The sequence below is a fragment of the Mustelus asterias genome, chromosome 21 (genome assembly GCF_964213995.1).
Source record: "Mustelus asterias chromosome 21, sMusAst1.hap1.1, whole genome shotgun sequence".
NCBI classification, from domain to species: domain Eukaryota; kingdom Metazoa; phylum Chordata; class Chondrichthyes; order Carcharhiniformes; family Triakidae; genus Mustelus; species Mustelus asterias.
This window is the reverse complement of record NC_135821.1, coordinates 71103610-71124860: the sequence shown is the minus strand read 5'-3', so window position 1 is coordinate 71124860 and position 21251 is coordinate 71103610. Positions and strand designations below refer to the sequence as shown.

At 44.1% G+C, this 21251-nt stretch overlaps 1 protein-coding gene across 1 annotated transcript in view; it reads left to right on the top strand.

Annotated features, from left to right (window-relative positions):
• The window catches only part of LOC144509400 (putative transmembrane protein 244), a 36467-nt gene extending 15428 nt beyond the window's left edge, over window positions 1-21039 (top strand). Inside the window, exons 2-6 of the mRNA XM_078238221.1 lie at window positions 5098-5183; window positions 9388-9461; window positions 15820-15945; window positions 16916-16960; window positions 20336-21039. Of these exons, the coding sequence (XP_078094347.1) occupies window positions 5098-5183; window positions 9388-9461; window positions 15820-15945; window positions 16916-16960; window positions 20336-20427 (423 nt within the window). The 3' untranslated portion in view covers window positions 20428-21039. The remainder of the gene's footprint in view (window positions 1-5097; window positions 5184-9387; window positions 9462-15819; window positions 15946-16915; window positions 16961-20335) is intronic.
• Window positions 21040-21251: the final 212 nt, after the last annotated feature.

Below are 21251 nucleotides of genomic sequence, written 5' to 3'. Positions count from 1 at the left end.
CCCACCTATTTGGCAGAATCTGAAGATGCCATTCCTTTCTTGTACTATCTGTGGCAATATCAAAGTATCTTGAAAGCATAAAATTTCGGGCCAAGAGATTTGACACTTCCTTACGCTTTGTCAACAAATCCTATTGTATTCTATTATAATGTTACATTATTTTGTTCTTTACGTGAAACATTTGTGTTACTGCTGATCAAGTCATGAATGTTTGGATCCATATCTGCAATGTTTGCATATTTGACTGAAATACAAAGATTTTAAAATGTTTAAAATACATTACATTCTTTTTAATTTAAACATAAAACCTTCCACATTTAAAATCATGATTCATTTAAAAATATTAAGACACATTATTACATGCCATAAAACTTTTCATTATCAGTTAAACTGTTCAACGCCTCTCTGTTGGGTAAAAATAATCTTAACCCTTTACTTACTATTCTGGCTAATTTCAAACCCCCCTCCACAACTGCCTTTTCCTTTTTGTTCGTCATTCCTAAATATTGAATACGTCTGGATGCTCATTTCCAACATCTGGTCACCCTGCAGCCAGGTCTCCATAATCCCGATTATATCATACCCATTTACATCCATTTGTGCGATTAATTCATCCACTTTATTGGGAATGCTCTGCGCGTTAAGACACAAAGCCTATAGTCTCACCTTTCTAACATTACTGGTCCCGTTCGCACTATTTTCCACTGAGACCCTGTTTGATTCTGGCCCTTGGTTTCTCTGCCTATCACTTTTCTTATTCCCCTTTCTGTATTTTGTTCATCTACTTGATTCCCCCTCCCCTGACTTCTTTCATAGGTTCCCATCCCCCAGCCATTTTAATTTAAACCCTCCCAACCACTCTAGCAAATTAACCCCCTGAGACATCAGTCTCAGTCCTGTCCAGGTGTAACCCGTCCAGTTTGTACTAGTCCCGCCTCCTCCAATGCCCCAATGCACGGTAGCACAGTGGTTAGCATTGCTGCTTCACAGCTCCAGGGTCCCGGGTTCGATTCCCGGCTCGGGTCACTGTCTGTATGGAGTTTGCACATTCTCCTCGTGTCTGCGTGGGTTTCCTCCGGGTGCTCCGGTTTCCTCCCACAGTCCAAAGATGTGCGGGTTAGGTTGATTGGCCATGCTAAAAATTGCCCCTGAGATGCGTAGGTTAGAGGGATTAGCGGGTAAATATATGTGGGGGTAGGGCCTGGGCGGGATTGTGGTCGGTGCAGACTCGATGGGCCGAATGGCCTCCTTCTGCACTGTAGGGTTTCTATGATTTCTATGATTTCTATGAATCTGAAACCCTCTCCCTCACACCTTCAGCCACATGTTCATCCAATATATCCTGCCATTTCTACTCTGGCTAACTTAGCACTGGTAGTAATCCTGAGATGACTAACTTTTGAGGTCTGACTTCTTAATTTTGTTTCTAGCTCCCTATATTCTGCTTTTAGGACCTCATCCCTTTATTTTACCTATGTCATTGGTACTCATGCATACCACAACCACTAGCTGTTCATCCTCCCCCTCCGGAATGTTCTGTAACCGCTCTGAGAAATCCTTAACCCTAACACCAATGAGTCAACATTCCATCCTGGAATCTCATTTGCGGCCACAGAAAGGCCTATCTATTCCCCTTACAATTGAATCCCCAATAACTATTGCATTCCCACACTTTTTATTCCTCCCCTCTGCAGCAGAGCCAACTGTGGTGCAAAGAATTTGGCTGTTGCTACTCTCCCTGAGAGGTCATTCCCCTCAACAGTATCCAAAGCGGTATATCTGTTTTTCAGGGGAATAGTCACAGGAGATTCCTACACTGCCTGCCTCGCCCTCTTGCGCTACCTGGTGGTCACCTGTTCCCTTCCTGCCTGGGAATCTTAGCCTGAGATGTGACCACCTTTCTATATGTGCTATCCATGATACTGTCCGCCTCGCAAAGAAATCAACCTTGTTGGTTTTCTTTAAGAGATTAGTTTCTTCTGTTTTTTTTTGTTCCACGTGGCCTGTTTATTGCACTGGAAAAGCTACATTCCAAATTGGCACCAATCACCCTATTTCACATCCCATGCAGTACTACTTATAGAATCATAGATGATCGCCGAACAGAAGGAGGCCATTTAGCCCAGTGTGTCTGTGTCAGCTCTCTGCAATAGCAACTCAGCCAGTCCCCCTTCCCCGCTCTTTCTCCGTAGCCCTATATATATTTTCTTCAGACAAATCCCCAATAGCATTTTGAAAGTCACAATCGACTCCGCCTCCACACTCACAGACACTGGGCCTGATTTTACCAAAACGGGTGCGAAGTTGCGGTAAGGTTGGGCGTCGGGCCTATACCGCAATCTGCACCCGAATCCGAGCAGACCGCGCCTTTATCGACATCCGATTCGGGCGTGGGTCCGGCCTGCGCCCGAATCGGGCGGCCCAATGATTTAAATACATTTGCATGCATTTAAATCGACTTAATGAACCGCGCGCCCAACTTTACCGCCAAATCCCACTTTACCGTCTTCTGGCCCGGTCCGTGTCCGCGCTGTTACCGACCTGCAAAATAAAAGCCTGAAGTCGCCGCTGCAGCCTCCGGAGAGTGGGGTCAGAGACTGCAACGGCTCTCTGACCCAGGTCATCCTCTGGTCGGGGGGGGAGGGGGGTGGGAGGAGGAGAGAGGATGTGATGTCTCATCCCCTGGGGTGGGGGGGGGTGGGAGGGGAGGGGGTGTGACCGATCATCCCCTGCAGGGGGGAGGAGAGGGGGTGTGACGCCTCCTCCTCTGGTCGGGGGGGTTCCGCTGCCTGTCTGCGGCCGATCCCTCCTGGCACCATCACTGGGACACTACCAGCCACAGATTACTCTTCCCTGCAGGTGCGAGAGAGCGGGAGAGATGGCTGCGGCTGGTAGTGGCCCAGTGATGGTGCCAGGAGGGATCAGCCGCAGACAGGCAGTGGAACCCCCCCGACCAGAGGATGATACGTCACACCCCCTCTCCTCCACCCCCCCTACCCCAGAGGATGGGATGTCACACCCCCTCTCCTCCCCCCCTCCAGGGGGTGATCGGTCACACCCCCCCCCCCTCCCAACCAGAGGATGAACGTCAGAGAGCCGCTCTCTCCACTTTATGTTTTTTGTTTCACGCCCGGGCGCGCTGTCAGATTTGTTTTGAACTGCGCATGCGCGTATGGGCGCGCTGGAAAGAGGATTCCGGGCACGGATCTATTCGACACCCAGATTCGGCACTTAGACTCAAAATAGTGAAATTCCCCCCACTGATTCTAATCACATGTGGCGTGAAAAAGGTTTTCCTCATGTTGCCTTCGGTTCCTTTGCCATTCGCCTTGAATCAGTGTCCTCTGATTTTCATTTCTTAGGCCAATAGAAATGGTTTTGTTGTGGGAAAATTGCCACCGGAGTCAGGCTGGAGGTTCAACAATACAGTTTTATTTAACGAAGCTTCTCGTGGAGATAGGCACTGGCACTTTAGCAGCTACCTTCTCTCAATGATACAATAGGAGTGGTTCATTTTTATACTTTTCAGAGCATGGATAGTCCGGACATTAGCCATTTAACACATCGTTATAGCTGAGTAGGATCGATAGTTTAACACATCGTTACAGCCAGACATATATAGACATTGGCTTTTAACATCGCATTGTTTCATAGAATGGATACATTTCCTCCTTCAGTGACTATCAATGACTTAGTTTCGGTCTATACATTGGTTTTCCTGCATTTATGTATTCCCGTTCCCATTTATGGTTAATCTCTTTATCAGTCCTTATTGTCCTAGGTCTGTCCTTATCTTAAAGTCAAGCCCTTACTGGCTTCTTGCAGTATCTGATTCCTGCATGTTTAACTTTAAATAACTGTCTGTCCGCATGTTTTAATTTCAAGTAGCTGTCTGCGCTAAAAGTCAGTGCCTGCTTAATGTCTCTCTCCCAGGTAAGTGTTTATGTGCCAGGCAGCCATTTTATGTGTCAGGTATCCATCTTTATGTTTTTCTCCACTTCAGTTTCTTCCTATCTACTCGATCCAGATCGCTTTAGATTTTGAACATCTGCACCCTCTCATTTCCATCTTTATGAACGGTATGCTTTGTCTGTATAGTGTGAAGGAAACAATACTTTTCATTGTATACCAATGCATGTGACAATAATAAATCAAATCGAATCAAACATCATTATCAAATCTCCTCTCAAATTTCTGTTCTTTAAAGAGAACGACCACCGCTTCTCCAATTTACCCAGGTAACGGAAGTTCCTTATCCCTGTAACCATTCTTGTACATCTTTGCTCCACTCTCTCCAATGGTCTCACATTCTTCTCTAAAATGTAATGTGAGATTTGGACACCCAAGAACTGGACAGAGTAGAACATTGAGACCAAGTCAGTATTTGATAAAGCTTAGCCACAACTTTGCTTAATTTCTGCTGGCTTTATGATAAGCAAAGTCAAGCAGCATGTAAAAACATCATTACATCTAAATCAGTTCTCTGCCAGTGGTTTAGATTGGTAAGTCTCACAACACCAGGTTAAAGTCCAACAGGTTTATTTGGCAGCACAAGCTTTCGGAGTCTCAGGCTCCTTCATCAGGTGAGTGAGGACTTGTGTTCACAAACAGGACATATACAGACACAAACTCAATTTACAAGATAATGGTTGGAATGCGAGTCTTTATAGGTAATCAAGTCTTAAAGGTACAGACAAAGTAAGTGGAGAGAGGGTTAAGCACAGGTTAAAGAGATGTGTATTGTCTCCAGCCAGGACAGTTAGTGAGATTTTGCAAGCCCAGGCAAGTCGTGGGGGTTACAGATAGTGTGACATGAACCCAAGATCCCGGTTGAGGCCGTCCACATGTCTGCGGAACTTGGCTATCAGTTTCTGCTCAGTGATTCTGCATTGTCATGTGTCGTGAAGGCCGGGTTGGAGAACGCTTACCTGGAGATCAGAGGCTGAATGCCCGTGACTGCTGAAGTGTTCCCCGACTGGGAGGGAACGCTCCTGCCTGGAAGGGAACACTCCTGGTTTAGATTAACATTGCCCCCACAGCCAAACACCAGACAAATCATATTAAACCTAATCAATCTGCATTTACATTTTTTTTCAGACTGTCCTCTTAAATTTGCTGCAATGTTTATTGGTGTTCTACGCCCTGTACTACATGATTGGAAGCATCTGCTTTGGAGCATTCAGGTAAGGTATACGAGGGAAGGTTTCCTCTGGATCACTAATCCGACTAGAAAAGTGTCTGAAAAGAATGTTTTAGAGCCCAGTATAAATCATCCAATGGAATCCGTTCTGACATATTTTAATAATAATTATGAAACCACTTATGTTATGGGGCTAATGTTCTAACTTCTCATCTTGTATATGGAGCTGTGCAATGCTCAGTAAATCAAACACTGGGGTGATTTGATGGGTAAGGGTCCCAGTTGGACATGCAATGTCAATGTACTCTTTATCTATACACAGGAGTTTGGGAGAACATTTTTGTATTGTCTTAACCAAGCTAGGATTTATGGGTTTTAATAATAAAGACATGGGATGGGGAGCTTCCCTGGGCTCGTTAGCCCTGATCGCGAATCACAGTTGCCCGGAGAATTGGGACTTGATGGGAAAGCAGGTTTTTTGTCACTCGCCAAACCCATTGCGACCCTTCCAGGCTGCGCTGCCAGCACGAATCAGGTGCCCTGTCAGAGCGGGTATCCTAATGCATATTCAAATCCACACATTTAATTGTAATTAGCAGCCAAGCGGCCCGGGTCCAATGGCCCTCGCTATTCACCCGCCTCCCCTGGAGGATCTGCAGCAGGCGGGCTTTAGAACAGGTCCTCACAAGCGAGGACCTGGAGTGTTGGACCCCAAGGGTTGGGGAAGCACCACCTACCCCTCAGCAATGAGGGGCATCCTGCCCCCCACACCATGCAGGCATGAGGCTTATTCACTCACCCCCCCCCTTCCCCCTCAGACACCCCACTCAGGCCCCCTTCCCCCTCAGACTCCCCCCACTCAGTCCCCTTCCCCCTCAGACTCCCCCCATTCAGTCCCCTTCCCCCTCAGACCCCCCACTCAGCCCCCTTCCCCCTCAGACCCCCCACTCAGTCCCCTTCCCCCTCAGACCCCCACTCATCCCCCTTCCCCCTCATCCCCCCCCCACTCATCCCCCTTCCCCCTCAGACCCCCCACTCAGTCCCCTTCCACCTCAGACCCCCCCACTCATCCCCCTTCCCCCTCAGACCCCCCCACTGTCCCATTCCCCCTCAGCCCCCACTCATGTTCCCTTTTCCTTCCCCCCCAGACACCCCCACTCAGCTCCCTTCCCCCCCAGACACCCCCACTCAGCTCCCTTCCCCCTCAGACCTCCCACTCAGCCATGTTTCTTCAGAAGGGACTCTTCAAAATGCAGCTACTGTAAGTACAACAAAACTTACTCCAACTTATAAATCAAAGACAGGGTTTAATAAAGAAACATCATTACTCCAAACTTGGAGCCTCGCCCTGGGCCACTCCAAGCTTCCCACAATTCTACATAGTTCCTTATTTATAGTGAATCAGCTGGTCAGCTGACTATTACATCACTCTGTAATTCATACAATGGTTTACTCGGTCAGCTGACCCTTACATCTTGTTCCCATTGGTCACATTACATCCAATACAAAGTTGTCACTGGTTACATTCTAACAAGTCTCCCTTCAGGCCAAGCACCTTGGCACTGCCAACAATGCACTGCCCACTGGCACCCAGGCACTGACACCCTGGCACTGACACCCTGGCCTGGCGCCTTGGGCCCCAAGAGGACTCGGGGAGGTTGGCCCAGCAGCCATTTGCCCCTCTGTTGCTGCTGCCTGAATGAGGGTGTCGTGCCTGGACTGCCCCTGAAGTGTGTTTCAAAAAAGGAAGTGAAAGCACAGACTGTCCATCAGGATTTACAGATGCACCATAGAAAGCATTCTCTCTGGTAGTATCACAGCTTGGTATGGCTCCAGCTCTGCCCAAAACTGCAAGAAACTACAAAAGGTCCTGAATGCAGCCCAATCCATCACGCAAACCAGCCTCCCATCCATTGACTCTGTCTATACTTCCCGCTGCCTCGGCAAAGCAGCCAGCATAATCAAGGACCCCACGCACCCCGGACATTCTCTCTTCCACCTTCTTCCGTTGGGAAAAAGATACAAAAGTCTGAGGTCACGTACCAACCGACTCAAGAACAGCTTCTTCCCTGCTGCCGTCAGACTTTTGAATGGGCCTACCTCGCATTGAGTTGATCTTTCTCTACTCTGTAGCTATGACTGTAACACTACATTCTGCACTCTCTCGTTTCCTTCTCGATGAACGGTATGCTTTGTCTGTATAGCGCGCAAGAAACAATACTTTTCACTGCATACTAATACATGTGACAATAATAAATCAAATCAAATGAAAGATTAGACTGTGAAATTGACACCTCCAGTCTGTCAGAGCACTTCAAAGGGGTCTGCTCACACCTGCAGCTTCTGACAGGGAGAAAGGAAATCTCTGCTGCAGAATGGAGTAATGGAGCGCTGCAATTATTTAAAATCATGCCATGTGACTGGGAAGGTGGGGGGAGGGAGGGGAGGGGGATGGCTGGAGATTAAAGTCACCTGGCCATTTCAGAATTTGCATAGCTGACAGGCAGGAAAATGATCACAGGGCTGCCTGAAATCACCACGCCAACCCCCAGGACGCCAGGGGGACTCTTCCTCTACAGCCTGGCAGCAGCAGAGGGGCAAATGGCCACTGGACTTATCTCATGAGGCCCCTTGAGATCCAAAGTGCCAGGCCCAGGGTGTCATTACCAGGGGCAATGCACTGTTCGCCGCCAAGGTGCTTGGTCCAAAGGGAGCTGAGTGGGGGTCTGAGGGGGAGGCAGCTGAGTGGGAGCTCTTGGGGGGAGCTGGCCTCAGTAGGGTGGGGGAGGGGAGGTGGTCAGGTCATTCTCATGCCTATGTGGTATGGGGGGGTTATCTATTATTTGCAGATGGGGGGGGTAGGATGTCCCTCATTGGTGAAGGGTTGCTGGTTCTCCCCTGGTCAGTTGGAGGGGGCACCAATTTGTTTCTGGGGGGGGGGGGCAATAAATGAGAGTGGAGATCGGGTCGCCCTTTAAACAGCGGGGCTGGCCAGCGGTTTTTGCCAGTGGGAGAATCCCACCCGATAGATGCTGCTAACGCCAGCGGAAAAGCACTTAGTCCCAATTCTGGAGAATTGTGGCTGTCGTTTGCACACGTAGATTCAAAGTAACAACAAGCGATTTATTGAAGGAGCTGCTGCCTGTATAGAGAACAAACTGAAACTAAAACAGCAACCTGTGCAACACCCTAATGACATCATCATTAAATCGTGTGATCAACTCTTAAAGGAATCATGCAACCAGTTAAATATATAATAATTTTCATCACACAAGCTATTCATACATTAATTTAAGGAGAGCCCATACCTCATAAAGAGGAGAGCAGAACATAAATGTCAGTGGTACATGTGCGATGTACTGACATAAGATGGCAGCCAATGCCAATGTTAGCAACTCTCTTGATTTAATTATTGATTCATTAATTTTGCACATTTTAACATATGTGATACATCAAGATAGAAAATAGAAGCAGAGGAGAGCTTTATCTTGTGACCTTCTATCTTAAGTGGATTGCCAACCCTTCAGGATTGCCTTGGTATCTCTAGGAATTGACAACCAATTTCCAGAACTTTGCTGTGAGCAACACCCAAGAGACACACCGTGGGTGCATTAAAGATTGTGGGGTTTTTTGGTGGTTTTCTTTGAACAGTTTTGTTTAATAATGGGAAAAACATTGAACTGAAGATGAAAGGCTCTTTGACAGTCAAAAAATATCCAATCAGGTGATGAAATGTCAGTTAATTTTCCAATTGGCTGGACGGTATGAGCATGGACATGATGGGCACCCAATGGAAGGAGGGTGGGGGGTGGACTGATTGGACGCAGGATGTCATGTGATGACACCTCCAAGATTAGGACCAACTCTATTCCAATGAATCTTGTTCATTGGGATAGAGTTACATAGCCTGACAGTGCAGCCATGGAACGTTTAAATTTTCCAACATTGATCATGTGTTTTCTAGTACATAAATGGATTATAAATTCCAGGAGTGAGGTGAAAAGGGTATGTAAGAGGTTACATTGCTATTGAAGGATGAGGGTGGTGAGGAGAATGTGCTCAATGCAATAAGAGTATAAAGGACAGGGTTGATGAACCACCTGGTCTTTTCCAATCCATCATTTTCATAGGTTCATATGCAATTTTAAACAGAATTTGTTGTTTGGAACAGCTTGCTAGGGGATAGGCTGTATCTATTTGTTTACTTAGTTCCTGAAAACGCTAGTTTCTGTCATTTATTTTTGCAGACTTGATTCATTCGATGGGTTGATTCCATTTGACTTTAAAACACAAGCAACAAGGTCCAGCTCTAAGTACCTAGGTAAGTATCACAGTGGATGCTGGAAATCTGAAATGAAAACTGAAAAAGCCTGAAAATCTCAGCGGGTCAGTATCCGTGCAGAGAGCAACAGATTTCACTTTTCAAACCATGGACCTTTTGTTAGAACTGTCTGCTTAAAGGTCATTGAACTGAAACATTGGCGTGGCTCTTCCGAGGACAACGTGTTGAGACGTTCACCCGTATTGTCCATCGGGACCCTGGGGAAGTCTTGACCTGCTCACGTGTGATACTTACCTGGGATGGGATGAATTCTGAAGCCAGAGCCCCTCCAAAAATGCCCCTCACACTGACCTTGGCATCAGGTACTTGAGCTTGATGCTGGTGATGATCCAGAAATTTACCCTAGGCTCCCTTGTTAACCACAAGCGCAGACCTGGATTGACAGCGATTTCTTTCCCTCTAAAATATTTTTAAAACTATATCTGAACGAGTATCTTCCACCCTGCCAACCCACAACTATTCCCCCATTAAATGCAGGAACACATTTACCTCTCCCTCTATAGATGTTATATAACCTGTATTTTTCCAGTATTTCCGGTTAAGAAACATTCATTTTGATAAATTACAGTACGTACTGTAGTTATTTTGAGGCTGTTGGGTTAAATACTGAGGAATGAAAAAAGTTGCGATTTTGTGTTAGCAACTATTTGCTTGCCGAGACTCTTATGATGTTGCCTTTGCTCACCCTGCCTTGTACGAATAATTTGTCCGTTTCAACCTCAGAAAAGTGCGCAGAAACATTTGTTTTGATAAATTATAACACGTTAAATGCTGTAGTTATTTTGAGATTGGTGGGTTACGTACTAAGAATTGATTTTATGTTAGCAACTATTTACCTGCTGACAACTCTTATGTTCACCCTGCCCTGTACGAATAATTTGTCCATTTCAAGCACAGAAAAATGTCCTTGCCCAAGACAACTGTAATAGCTTTTCTGAAAGTGTCAATTTAGGACCATTTTATTCTGTGGTTGATGCGCGATTGATTCACACGGGAGGCTAGGACGTACCCGGGAATAAAGGCTTTTATTCACAACAAGATTGGAGCACACTACTTAACAATACTATCCCAGACTAAGGGCTACTAGGAAGTAGCAGTGACCTTTATACTCCTGTAAGAAGGCGGAGCCGAACGGAGTGTACCACAGAACAATGATAACAGGTGGAACACCCCAATCCTAACCCCAACAGTAACAAGAGTAACATATGTACAAGTACCCATAGTGGTAACCATCTATGGTTCAGTACCCATAGTGGTAACCATCTATGGTTCACCACAGTGGTCTCATGCTGATTTAGCAGCTGGGTTTTTCACTTAGCTTGACGAGAGGTCATGTTATAATTATTTAGGACGATGCTGAATAATTCTGTCCCACCGTGAGATGGGGAATAAAGGCTGGTTTAGCCAGTGAGACTCACATCCCCACAATTGAATAAAAAATAATTGTGAACATTGCAAAACATTTTAAGCTTGATTTAACTACCTTTTAAATTGGAAACAAAAAGAAAAATATCAGAAATAATAAAACAAAACTAGACAATGGTGAAAATAGAAGGGGGTCCAATTATTAGCATCTGTTGAGAAAAGACAGGAAAACGCTAGATGTAGATCCTTGTTAGATCTGGACACAATTTTCAAACTAGCCACTGGAAATGCTCAAAACAGTAACTTATCTTTTCCATTTGCAAATGCTGATGGTATTGAGCATTAACAACAGTTTTTGTTTCTTTTTATGTTTGTACATGTAACTTTCTGATTTATTATCTCACAACAATGATGTGGAGATGCCGGCGTTGGACTGGGGTAGGCACAGTAAGAAGTCTCACAACACCAGGTTAAAGTCCAACAGGTTTATTTGGTAGCATGAGCTTTCGGAGCGTTGCCTGAACACTATCCATCAGGTACACGGTACATGTTCTTGTGACTCGGCCAATATTGTCTACCTGACACGCTGCAGGAAAGGATGTCCCGAGGCATGGTACATTGGCGAGACTAAATCAGTAGTCAAGAGCATTCAGCCTCTGATCTTCGGGTAAGCGTTCTCCAAGGCGGCCTTCACAACACACGACAATGTAGAATCGCTGAGCAGAGACTGATAGCCAAGTTCCGCACACATGAGGACGGCCTCAACCAGGATCTTGGGTTCATGTCACACTATCTGTAACCCCCACGACTTGCCTGGGCTTGCAAAATCTCACTAACCGTCCTGGCTGGAGACAATTCACATCTCTTTAACCTGTGCTTAACCCTCTCTCCACTCACATTGTTTGCACCTGTAAAGACTTGATTACCAGTTAAGACTCACATTCCAACCATTATCTTGTAGTTCAGTTTGTGTCTATATATGCACTGTTTGTGAACCAAAATCTTCACTCACCTGATGAAGGGGAAGTGTTTCGAAAGCTCGTGCTACCAAAATAAACCTGTTGGACTTTAACCTGGTGTTGTGAGACTACTTACTATACCTCACAACAAAGAAGTTTTACACTGGGATTTTTAATAACCCTTGTGTACGACTATGCACTTTAGTTAAAAGATGCTTAAAGACCTTGCATGCATAGGGAGAGATAGGTCAGAATTCTCTGCCACAAACCATAGTAGAGTCCACAAGTTAGTTTCAATAGGAATTGGATAGTGGTAGCCCTCTCTTTCATGGAACTTTTGGGTCAGACCCCAAGTTGTTGTTTAAAATCTGGTTAAGGACCAATCACATTTTGTTTAAAGTAGGCAAAGTTTGAGATTCAAGACACCTGCTCAGGGAATAAAGCCACAGGATTCCACAGCTTTGGAACAAACAAAAATAAACTTTACTATACAAGGTCAAAAAGATAAAACAGTTTACAATATCTATCTTATATCTTATGCTTACCTTGAATGTCAGAGTATATGTGAGTTAACAGGCAGATTGTTTGAACATGCCACACTACCCAATAAATGCCAAACGTGACCTAAACAGATTCCATGGATTTCTCAACAACCAATCTGGACGTCAATAGCGCTGTGAGTCAACAATTTCACTCCAGAGAGATTCCAATTTTCATCTTTGAAGATTTCACCTTGGAATTCTCTCCAAAGTTTCCTCCAACCCGGGCAGCTTCACAACAGTCCACCTCACAGGGTTTCCATCTCCCGAGATTCCATTTCTCCGGATTCCCGAGTCTGCACTCCAGCACCAATTCGCAAGCACAACTTCAGCTCTCTGGCTATGCCACGCAGAATACTCCTGCTTCAAAGAGATACCTTTGTCCCAGTGACCCACAAGACAGAGTCACCTCGCTTCTGATAAAAATAAAAATACTACAGATGCTGGAATCTGAAACAAAAACAGAAAATGTTGGAAAATCTCAGCAGGTCTGACAGCATCTGTGGAGAGAGAATAGGTTCTATTCTCTCTCCACCGATGCTGTCAAACCTGCTGAGATTTTCCAGCATTTTCTTTATTTGTCACTTTTCTGCTGCCTTCTTGGATGTTCAGGGCTCCTCCTGAGCCCTCTCCAATTACCAGACTCAGACACCATCAGCAATGGACCACCTTGCAGCGTTTCAGTCCCATGTACCGACATTCTGATCCCCTGGGTTTCCGAGTATAGAGCCAAACACCACACTGCAGGTACAACTTCAGATCACTGGCCGCCAAGCAGAATGCTACTGCCCTAAAGGGGTACCTTTGTCTTAATGATCCACTTCAATCACCAGGGCTTTTCTTGAGCTTTCTTTATTTAAAGCCTGCTCCCCGCAGCCCTTTCTCTACCTTGGAGCCTGTCTCTCTGTTCCCTTTTTTTTTAACTAAACTTAACTGGGAATCTGTTTCCGTCTCCTGTCTCTGTCCCTTACCTGGACTTCTTATTTGAACCTCTCCCAGTCCCTTCTCCCCTGCTTGAAGCTCTCTATATTCCCCTCTCCCATGTCTGAAAGCTCTATATAATCCCCTCTCTCCTGTTTGACAGCTCTCTATAACCCCCTCTCTCCTGTCTGAGAACTCTCTATAATCCCCTCTCTCCTGTCTGAGAGCTCTCTATAATCCCCTCTCTCCTGTCTGAGAGCTCTCTATAATACCCCCTCTCCTGATTGTGAGCTCTCTATAATCCCCTCTCCCTTGTTTGAGAGCTCTCTATAATCCCCTCTCCCTTGTTTGAGATCTCTCTATAATCCCCCTCTCCTGTCTGAGAACTCTCTATAATCCCCTCTCTCCTGTCTGAGAGCTCTCTATAATACCCCCCCTCCTGATTGTGAGCTCTCTATAATCCCCTCTCCCTTGTTTGAGAGCTCTCTATAATCCCCTCTCTCCTGTCTAAGAGCTCTCTATAATCCCCTCTCTCCTGTCTAAGAACTCTCTATAATCCCCCCTCTCTTGTTTGTGACCTCTCTATAATCCCCTCTGTCCTGTCTGAAATTGCTCTATAATCCCCTCCCCCTTGTTTGAGATATCTCTATAATCCCCCTCTCCTGTCTGAGAGCTCTCTATAATCCCCCTCTCCTGTTTGAGAGCTCTCTATAATCCCCCCTCTCCTGTTTGTGAGCTCTCTATAATCCCCTCTCCCTTGTTTGTGAGCTCTCTATAATCCCCTCACTCCTGTCTGAGGGCTCTCTATAATCCCCCCCTCTCCCTTGTTTGTGAGCTCTCTGTTGTTTTCTATCTTGCAGGCTATGGTGCTCCACACCAGGTCTCCTGACCTGGATATATTGCACCCTTTTTATTTTTATGTGAAGATGCACGGGACCTGTCCTACAACCAAAGAATGTAAAGGTGCAGAACTGTGCATCCGCAGTCTGCTCCCTGCCTGCACATGCATAGAAAATCTGAGGTCTGTCAGCAGTTTTACAGATGCACCATTGGAAGCATTCTTTCTGGTTGTATCGCAGCTTGGTATGGCTCCTGCTCTGCCCAAGGCCACAAGGAACTACAAAAGGTCATGAATGTAGCCCAATCCGTCACGCGAACCAACCTCCTATCCATTGATTCTGTCTACACTTCCCGCTGCCTCAGCAAAGTAGCCAGCATAATTAAGGACTCCACGCACTCCGGATATTCTCTCTTCCACCTTCTTCCTTCGGGAAAAAGATACAAAAGTCTGAGATCACGTACCAACTGACTCAAAAACAGCTTCTTCCCTGCTGCTGTCAGACTTTTGCATGGACTTACCTTGTATTAAGTTGATCTTTCTCTACACCCTAGCTATGACTGTAACACTACATTCTGTACCCTCTCCTTTCCTTCTCCATGAACAGTATGTTTGGTCTGTATAGCGCACAAGAAACAATACTTTTCACTGTATGTTAATACATGTGACGATAATAAATCAAATCAAATCAAAAAAAATCTAAATCAGTCGAAGCTCTTGGTCTCCAGGCTCAATACAAAACAAGTTTGGGTTTTGTAGGATTTGTTGGGACTGACACTGCCAAGCATTTAACAGAAAACAAAATAAAGTGCAACGTAAGTTGAGAGGAGCAATGTGGGACACCAGTATTTCAACACTATCTGCATATCAGAACCGCAAAGTAAGAGGTCATTATCCAACTGTACGGTGTCTCATCTGTGGATACCCAATGCCAGCACTTTCAAAGCATGAAAATATTTCATTCCATAGCATTACATTGACACAACAGCAACAACTTGCATTTTATAGCACCTTTAATGTAGCCAGGAGTATTATCAAACAAAATTTGACACTGGACAAGATAAACAGATAATAAGACAGGTGACTAATAGTTTGGTCAAAGAGATAAGTTCCAAGGAGTGTCTTAAAGGAAGAGAGAAAGTAACACAGTAAAGAATTTTAGGCAGGAAATTCCAGAGTCTATGGTCTAGGCAGCTAAAGGCATGACCATCAATGTAGGAGCACTTAAAATGGGGGATGTGCCTACAGCCAGAATTGGAGGAGTGGAATTGGAGATTGTCAAGTTGGAGGAGATTGCAGAGATAGGGAGGGAAGAGGCTAGGGAGGGAGTTGGAAAAATAAGGATGTGAATTTTAAAATTAAAATGTTGCAATCTCGGTCAGCAAGGAAAGACTGATGGAAGAAGGGCACTTGTTAGAATGTGGCAGTAGAATTCTGCATGAGCTGAAATGTATGGGGACTGGGTTGGGAGGTGTCAGGGAGAGTGTTGGTTTAGTCAAGTCTACAGGTAACAAAGGCACGGACGGAGCTTTCAGTATCAGTGAGCTGAGGACTTAAGTAAGTCTTTTTAAGAATTCAAATGTAAAAATATTGTAATGCATCCTAAGTTTCCACATTAGGAAAATGGGATATGTAAGAGTTTACTTATTTTGTTACATGTTAAATAGATTTAAGTATTAAGGTCTATATTTTTTTGTCTGTTCTGATTCTTTTAGTGAATCTGCTGTCTATGGAACTTACATATTTTACCAGTGGCCTGCTGTTTGCAGCAATAGTTAAGAAGTGGGTATGGGATTATTCAATCACAGTTACACTCATCCACATCATACTGAGCTCAGCAGGTAAGTGCTCTAACATCCTAGAGAGGTTTTCTGATTAAACTTACAGCTAACTGGAGTGCGTCAGTACATTTATTCACGTCTAATAAAGTTTTTATTTCTGAGTACATGTTACTCTTTCCTCACTTTCCTAATTGGTATCCCTGGACCACCAAGAAGATAAGCAACAAACTTATAGCCCTCCACGCATGTCATTCATGGCTGCCAGAAGATATAGAGGATTGGGGAGACATACACTGAAAACCTCCAACCTTGTCCGTGGTTGGGATTCTCCAGTGCCAGTTTTGGCTGAGCGCCAAATTCTCCATTCTCGCTGGGAATGGGGTGGGAATGAACGAGAACGGAGAACCCGTCCATAGTGCCACGGTTATGCCACTGGACTAATAATGCTTGGTCTAATAAACATGAGAATTTAGGCTCAAATCCCACTTTGGCAATTTCAGAGCATGAAACCACTTTAAAAATATGAATGAAAATGTACTTGGGATAGTTGGATTGTTGTAAAAACCCAAATGGTTCACTGATGTCTTTCAGAGAAGGAAACCAGCCATCCTTATCCATTGTTGCCTCCCTGCTTTTGGATCTGTCTATACGTAACTCAAGTACCATGTAACTCAACATGTTTAACTCTTTGCTGTCCTCTTAAACTTCATACAAGTTGTAGCCATGATGTGGAGATGCCGGCGTTGGACTGGGGTGGGCATAGTAAGAAGTCTCACAACACCAGGTGAAAGTCCAACAGGTTTATTTGGAATCACAAGCTTTCAGAGCGCTGCCTCTTCCTCACCTGGTATCCGAACCTGGCATTGTGAGACTTCTTACTGTTCATACAGGTTAATAACTCCAGACCAGCCTGCATTGGTAATTCTGTGATTTTCAATATTATGTCCAGATCTAATGTCTAATTGGATCTATTTTACACATTGGAAAGTTCCATCTTTTCAATAAACTCCAAATTTTATTTCATTTACAGTGATGGCTGAATTTCCTTTAGTGTGGCAGTGGTGGTTGGCTTTGGGTAAGTCTAAGCAGATTTTTCTTAAAAACTTTACAAATATGTGGTGGATTCTAGCCAGATTTCCAACAGCTAAATCAGACTCCTTGGGCCGAACAGTGGACGTGGAGAGGATGTTTCCACTTGTAGGAAAAACTAGAACCAGAGGCCACAACCTCAGGCTAAAGGGACGATCCTTTAAAACAGAGATGAGGAGGAATTTCTTCAGCCAGAGAGTGGTGAATCTGTGGAACTCTATGCCGCAGAAGGCTGTGGAGGCCAGGTCATTGAGTGTCTTTAAGGCAGAGATAGATAGGTTCTTGATTAATAAGGGGATCAGGGGTTATGGGAAACGGCAGGAGAATGGGGATGAGAAAAACATCAGCCATGATTGAATGGCGGAGCAGACTCGATGGGCCGAGTGGCCTAATTCTGCTCCTCTGTCTTATGGTCTTATGGAATACGCATCTAATTTCTCTTTTAGCATTAAAATGAACATTTTCCAATTGACCTGATGCTTTTTATAGTAAAAGTTTAAACAGAATATGAAGAGAGGGACAACAGCAACTTGCACTTATTTAGTGCCTTTAACGTAGTAAAATATCCCAAGTCATTTCACAGGAGTGTTATCAAATTGACACCAAGCCACAAAGAGCACAGAAATTAAGCCCTCAACAATGAGGCATTCTGCTAATATACATGTCTTGTGAGTGTGAACAGTTCTGGGTTTGCTTGGATATCAATACCATTGGTGTTGTATTTTGCCAGTCACACCTGAAATGTAAGAGCAGTGGCAATCTGAAAGGTAACTAGGGTGGTGGTGGGGGGCTGGCTCTTCAAGCTGCTCTGAGATGGGGTGGCAAAGCATCACTCCAGGACATTGCTACAATCTCAGTTAAATCATTAGGCATGGCCCACTTTGAATCATTGTCAAAGACAATCAGCTAGAGCTTTTGTACGAGTTCTGCTAGCACCCTGTTACAGATTGGCAGAGATCACCAACTATCAATCATGATCATTTACAAATGGTTGCGATGTGTTGTTTAAGGATTTTTAAAAGATTGCAGAACTCAGGATGCTTTTGACACAGACTTTTCTGAGTAGCCATGATCCAGTATCTGCCTTCAGTACTTCCATGTCATGGGCAGGAAGGAGTCAGTTCAAACTGCGCTGTTTTCCTCTTGCCACCTATCCGTAGGAGGAGATTTTTTGAACATAGTTTTTTTTAAAGAATAAGTTATGTCAGGGATCGGCTTTTGTGTCGTCCAATTTTACCAATAATTCCACAGCAAACTTGAGTTAGGAGTAGCTTAAAAGTTTAGCTTATTTCACACATTCAAAACCCACAAAAAGGAGTGTTCACAACTTCCCATTCCACATTCAGGGAGGGATAAACAAACAAGGTTGTATAGTCCAAGCACCACAGAAAAACTGCATATTGGTTCTCATGAGTTCCAGACTCGAAGGTCAGAGTCCAACATGGAAGTATTTCACATAGGCATTCGGTGGTCGGCTGGCTGGAGACCGTTGTTCTAAGGTTCACTTTTTCAGGTGCTGTTCATAGAAATCATAGAAATCATAGAAACCCTACAGTGCAGAAGGAGGCCATTCGGCCCATCGAGTCTGCACCGACCACAATCCCACCCAGGCCCTACCCCCACATATTTTACCCGCTAATCCCTCTAACCTACACATCCCAGGACACTAAGGGCAATTTTTAACCTGGCCAATCAACCTAACCTGCACATCTTTGGACTGTGGGAGGAAACCGGAGCACCCAGAGGAAACCCACGCAGACACGAGGAGAATGTGCAAACTCCACACAGACAGTGACCCGAGCTGGGAATCGAACCCGGGACCCTGGAGCTGTGAAGCAGCAGTGCTAACCACTGTGCGACCGTGCCGCCCTTTATTGTTGATTCACAAGGTGAAGAAGGCATGCAGAGATTGTGTCAGTTCTGTTGGCGATGATGTGACATCTTCCAGTAGAGTCAGGCGAGATGGGCTGGTGGCTGAACATGGTCAGAGCTTGCTTCCACTGGGGCCTGCCAGTCGGATGTTGAACCACAGGCTGGCCACACAGCTTAGAAAGGAAATATTAAACTGCGTAAAAGGCCAGAATCTTGGATCATGCGATCTTTATTCTCCACAGCGACTTCAACAAAGTATGTTTATTCAGCATCGGGAATTTGCTTTTGTTTTCACAACTGACTATGTCTCAGCCATTATGGTTTGAAACGGGTGCCATTTATGTTGATGGTTTGGGAAGCCATTGTCCCAACATACACACCGAGCGAGGTTGACTTATCAAATGCAAATTGCAAAGCTGTAGCTCATTTTGAAATTGGCCTATACAGTCCCAGGTTAGAATGTTTTTAGGCATAATGAGGTGTGACATTCCTGAAATTGAGAACTCTTTTTTGTTCTGGCAACTGTTTGGGGGTGGGGGGAGGGAGATTTTATTTCCAAACAGAGGGTCAACTATTTAATTGTTTTATTCAGCAGAAAAGTTCAGTTTAAAAGTAAGAACTAGGATTAAGGATGAAGTTTTAAAACATGTCCAAGATTGGGTTTCTGTTCCACAGTAGAGGGAACCAACACTAGTGAATAGCAATTTTCCCTCCCTCTTCACATGAGAATCAGCTTGCACTGATTATCAAGAATATGCCCTTTGGAATAATTGGTTTTGTGAGGTGTGACCATGAAGTGCATTGAACTTGTAATTCAGTAATACCAAACTATTTGTGAATTAGTAAGATCGGACTTCTATAAAGAGAGCAGTGACAAGATTAAGTGCTTTAATGACTTTTTTTTTGTTTATATCCAATTCAATCCTATCAAAGTCCAATTCAAAGTCTCAGCAAGTGAGACATTCCCGATCCAAGCTGACAAGACAGGCTCACCACTTCCTGTCTTGGGCTTGATCTACATGGTCCAAGCTGATTGGAGCACATAACTTGTTAAACTTAAAGAACCATTTGAGAATGAAGGATTTCTTTAAAGATAATTTGGAAGACAAATTTTCTTTCTGCAAAAAATTGAAATTATATGGATTGCAAATAATAAAAGGGTTTAAAAGTAGCATCCAAGATATCACCCAAGAATGTTAATTCACAGTATTCATATAAATTACAAAACTACAATCTGGTCATATTTTTCCGCCAATGCAGAAATATACTGTCCTCAAAAAGTTAACTTTTTTATTTGAGATGTTTAGCAAGGCTTGATCTAATTTGCATCTTAGCCAAAAGGCCGACATGCCGCTTTAAAAAATTGCTTCAAATGAAGCCTCAGTGTAACCTCATGACTTCAACCAAGTGAAGGACAACAAAACTACACTTGATCTTAGCCAAAAGGCCGAGAAGCTTTAATGACTGTTATTTTTTGCTTGTTCTACAGGTGGTGGCTTATTGATGATGATCTGTAACGGTCAGCTAGTTGCACACTTCATTTGCCAGAATAATCATGGTTACTCTTCAAACAACCTCTGAGAGAGAATAGATCAAACGTGGCAGAAGAGATCAGAGTCAGGGGCACTCTCCTGGTTGTGCACCCTGATAACAAATCGGCATTAATTATAGTGGGAAAAGAGAAATAATCAGTGTTGAACGCTTAAAATGCAGAGCCTGCATTTTATAAGTGAGATGATTTACCAGAGTCTATTTTAGTACAAATGTTCAGTGAATCATGAGCAGCTTAGAAGAGAAACTAATATAATTTGAAAACCCAACCCTTCTTCATTTCCACAGCATCTTTTGAATTTTGATTGTTGTTGCTTTGCAAACACTGAAAGTGACAGGCAAGGAGGTCATTTTGATTTTATCCCATTCTATGTGCAGTAGGTCTGGGGGTTGGAAAATGTGGCATCTAACCTGCCCTGCACATTATCAGAATTGCTATAGCAGTATTAAGGGAGAAATTGGGACCCTACCCTGTCCTCTGATCCAGTCTTTATATGTATGGTGTACAGTATTATAGTAAAATATATATATATAACTTGTCAAACTTAAAGAACCATTTGAGAATGAAGGATTTCTTGAAAGATATTTCAGAAGATAAATTTTCTTTCTGCAAAAAATTGAAATTATGTGGATTGCAAATAATAAAAGGGTTTAAAAGTAGCATCCAAGATATCACCCAAGAATGTTAATTCACAGTATTCATGTAAATTACAGAACTACAATCTGGTCATATTTTTCCGCCAATGCAGAAATATACTGTCTTCAAAAAGTTAACTTTTTTATTTGAGATGTTTAACATTTGCCTTGGAAAACGGCCATGCATTTCAGCATTTATTATTTCTTTAATTGTATTT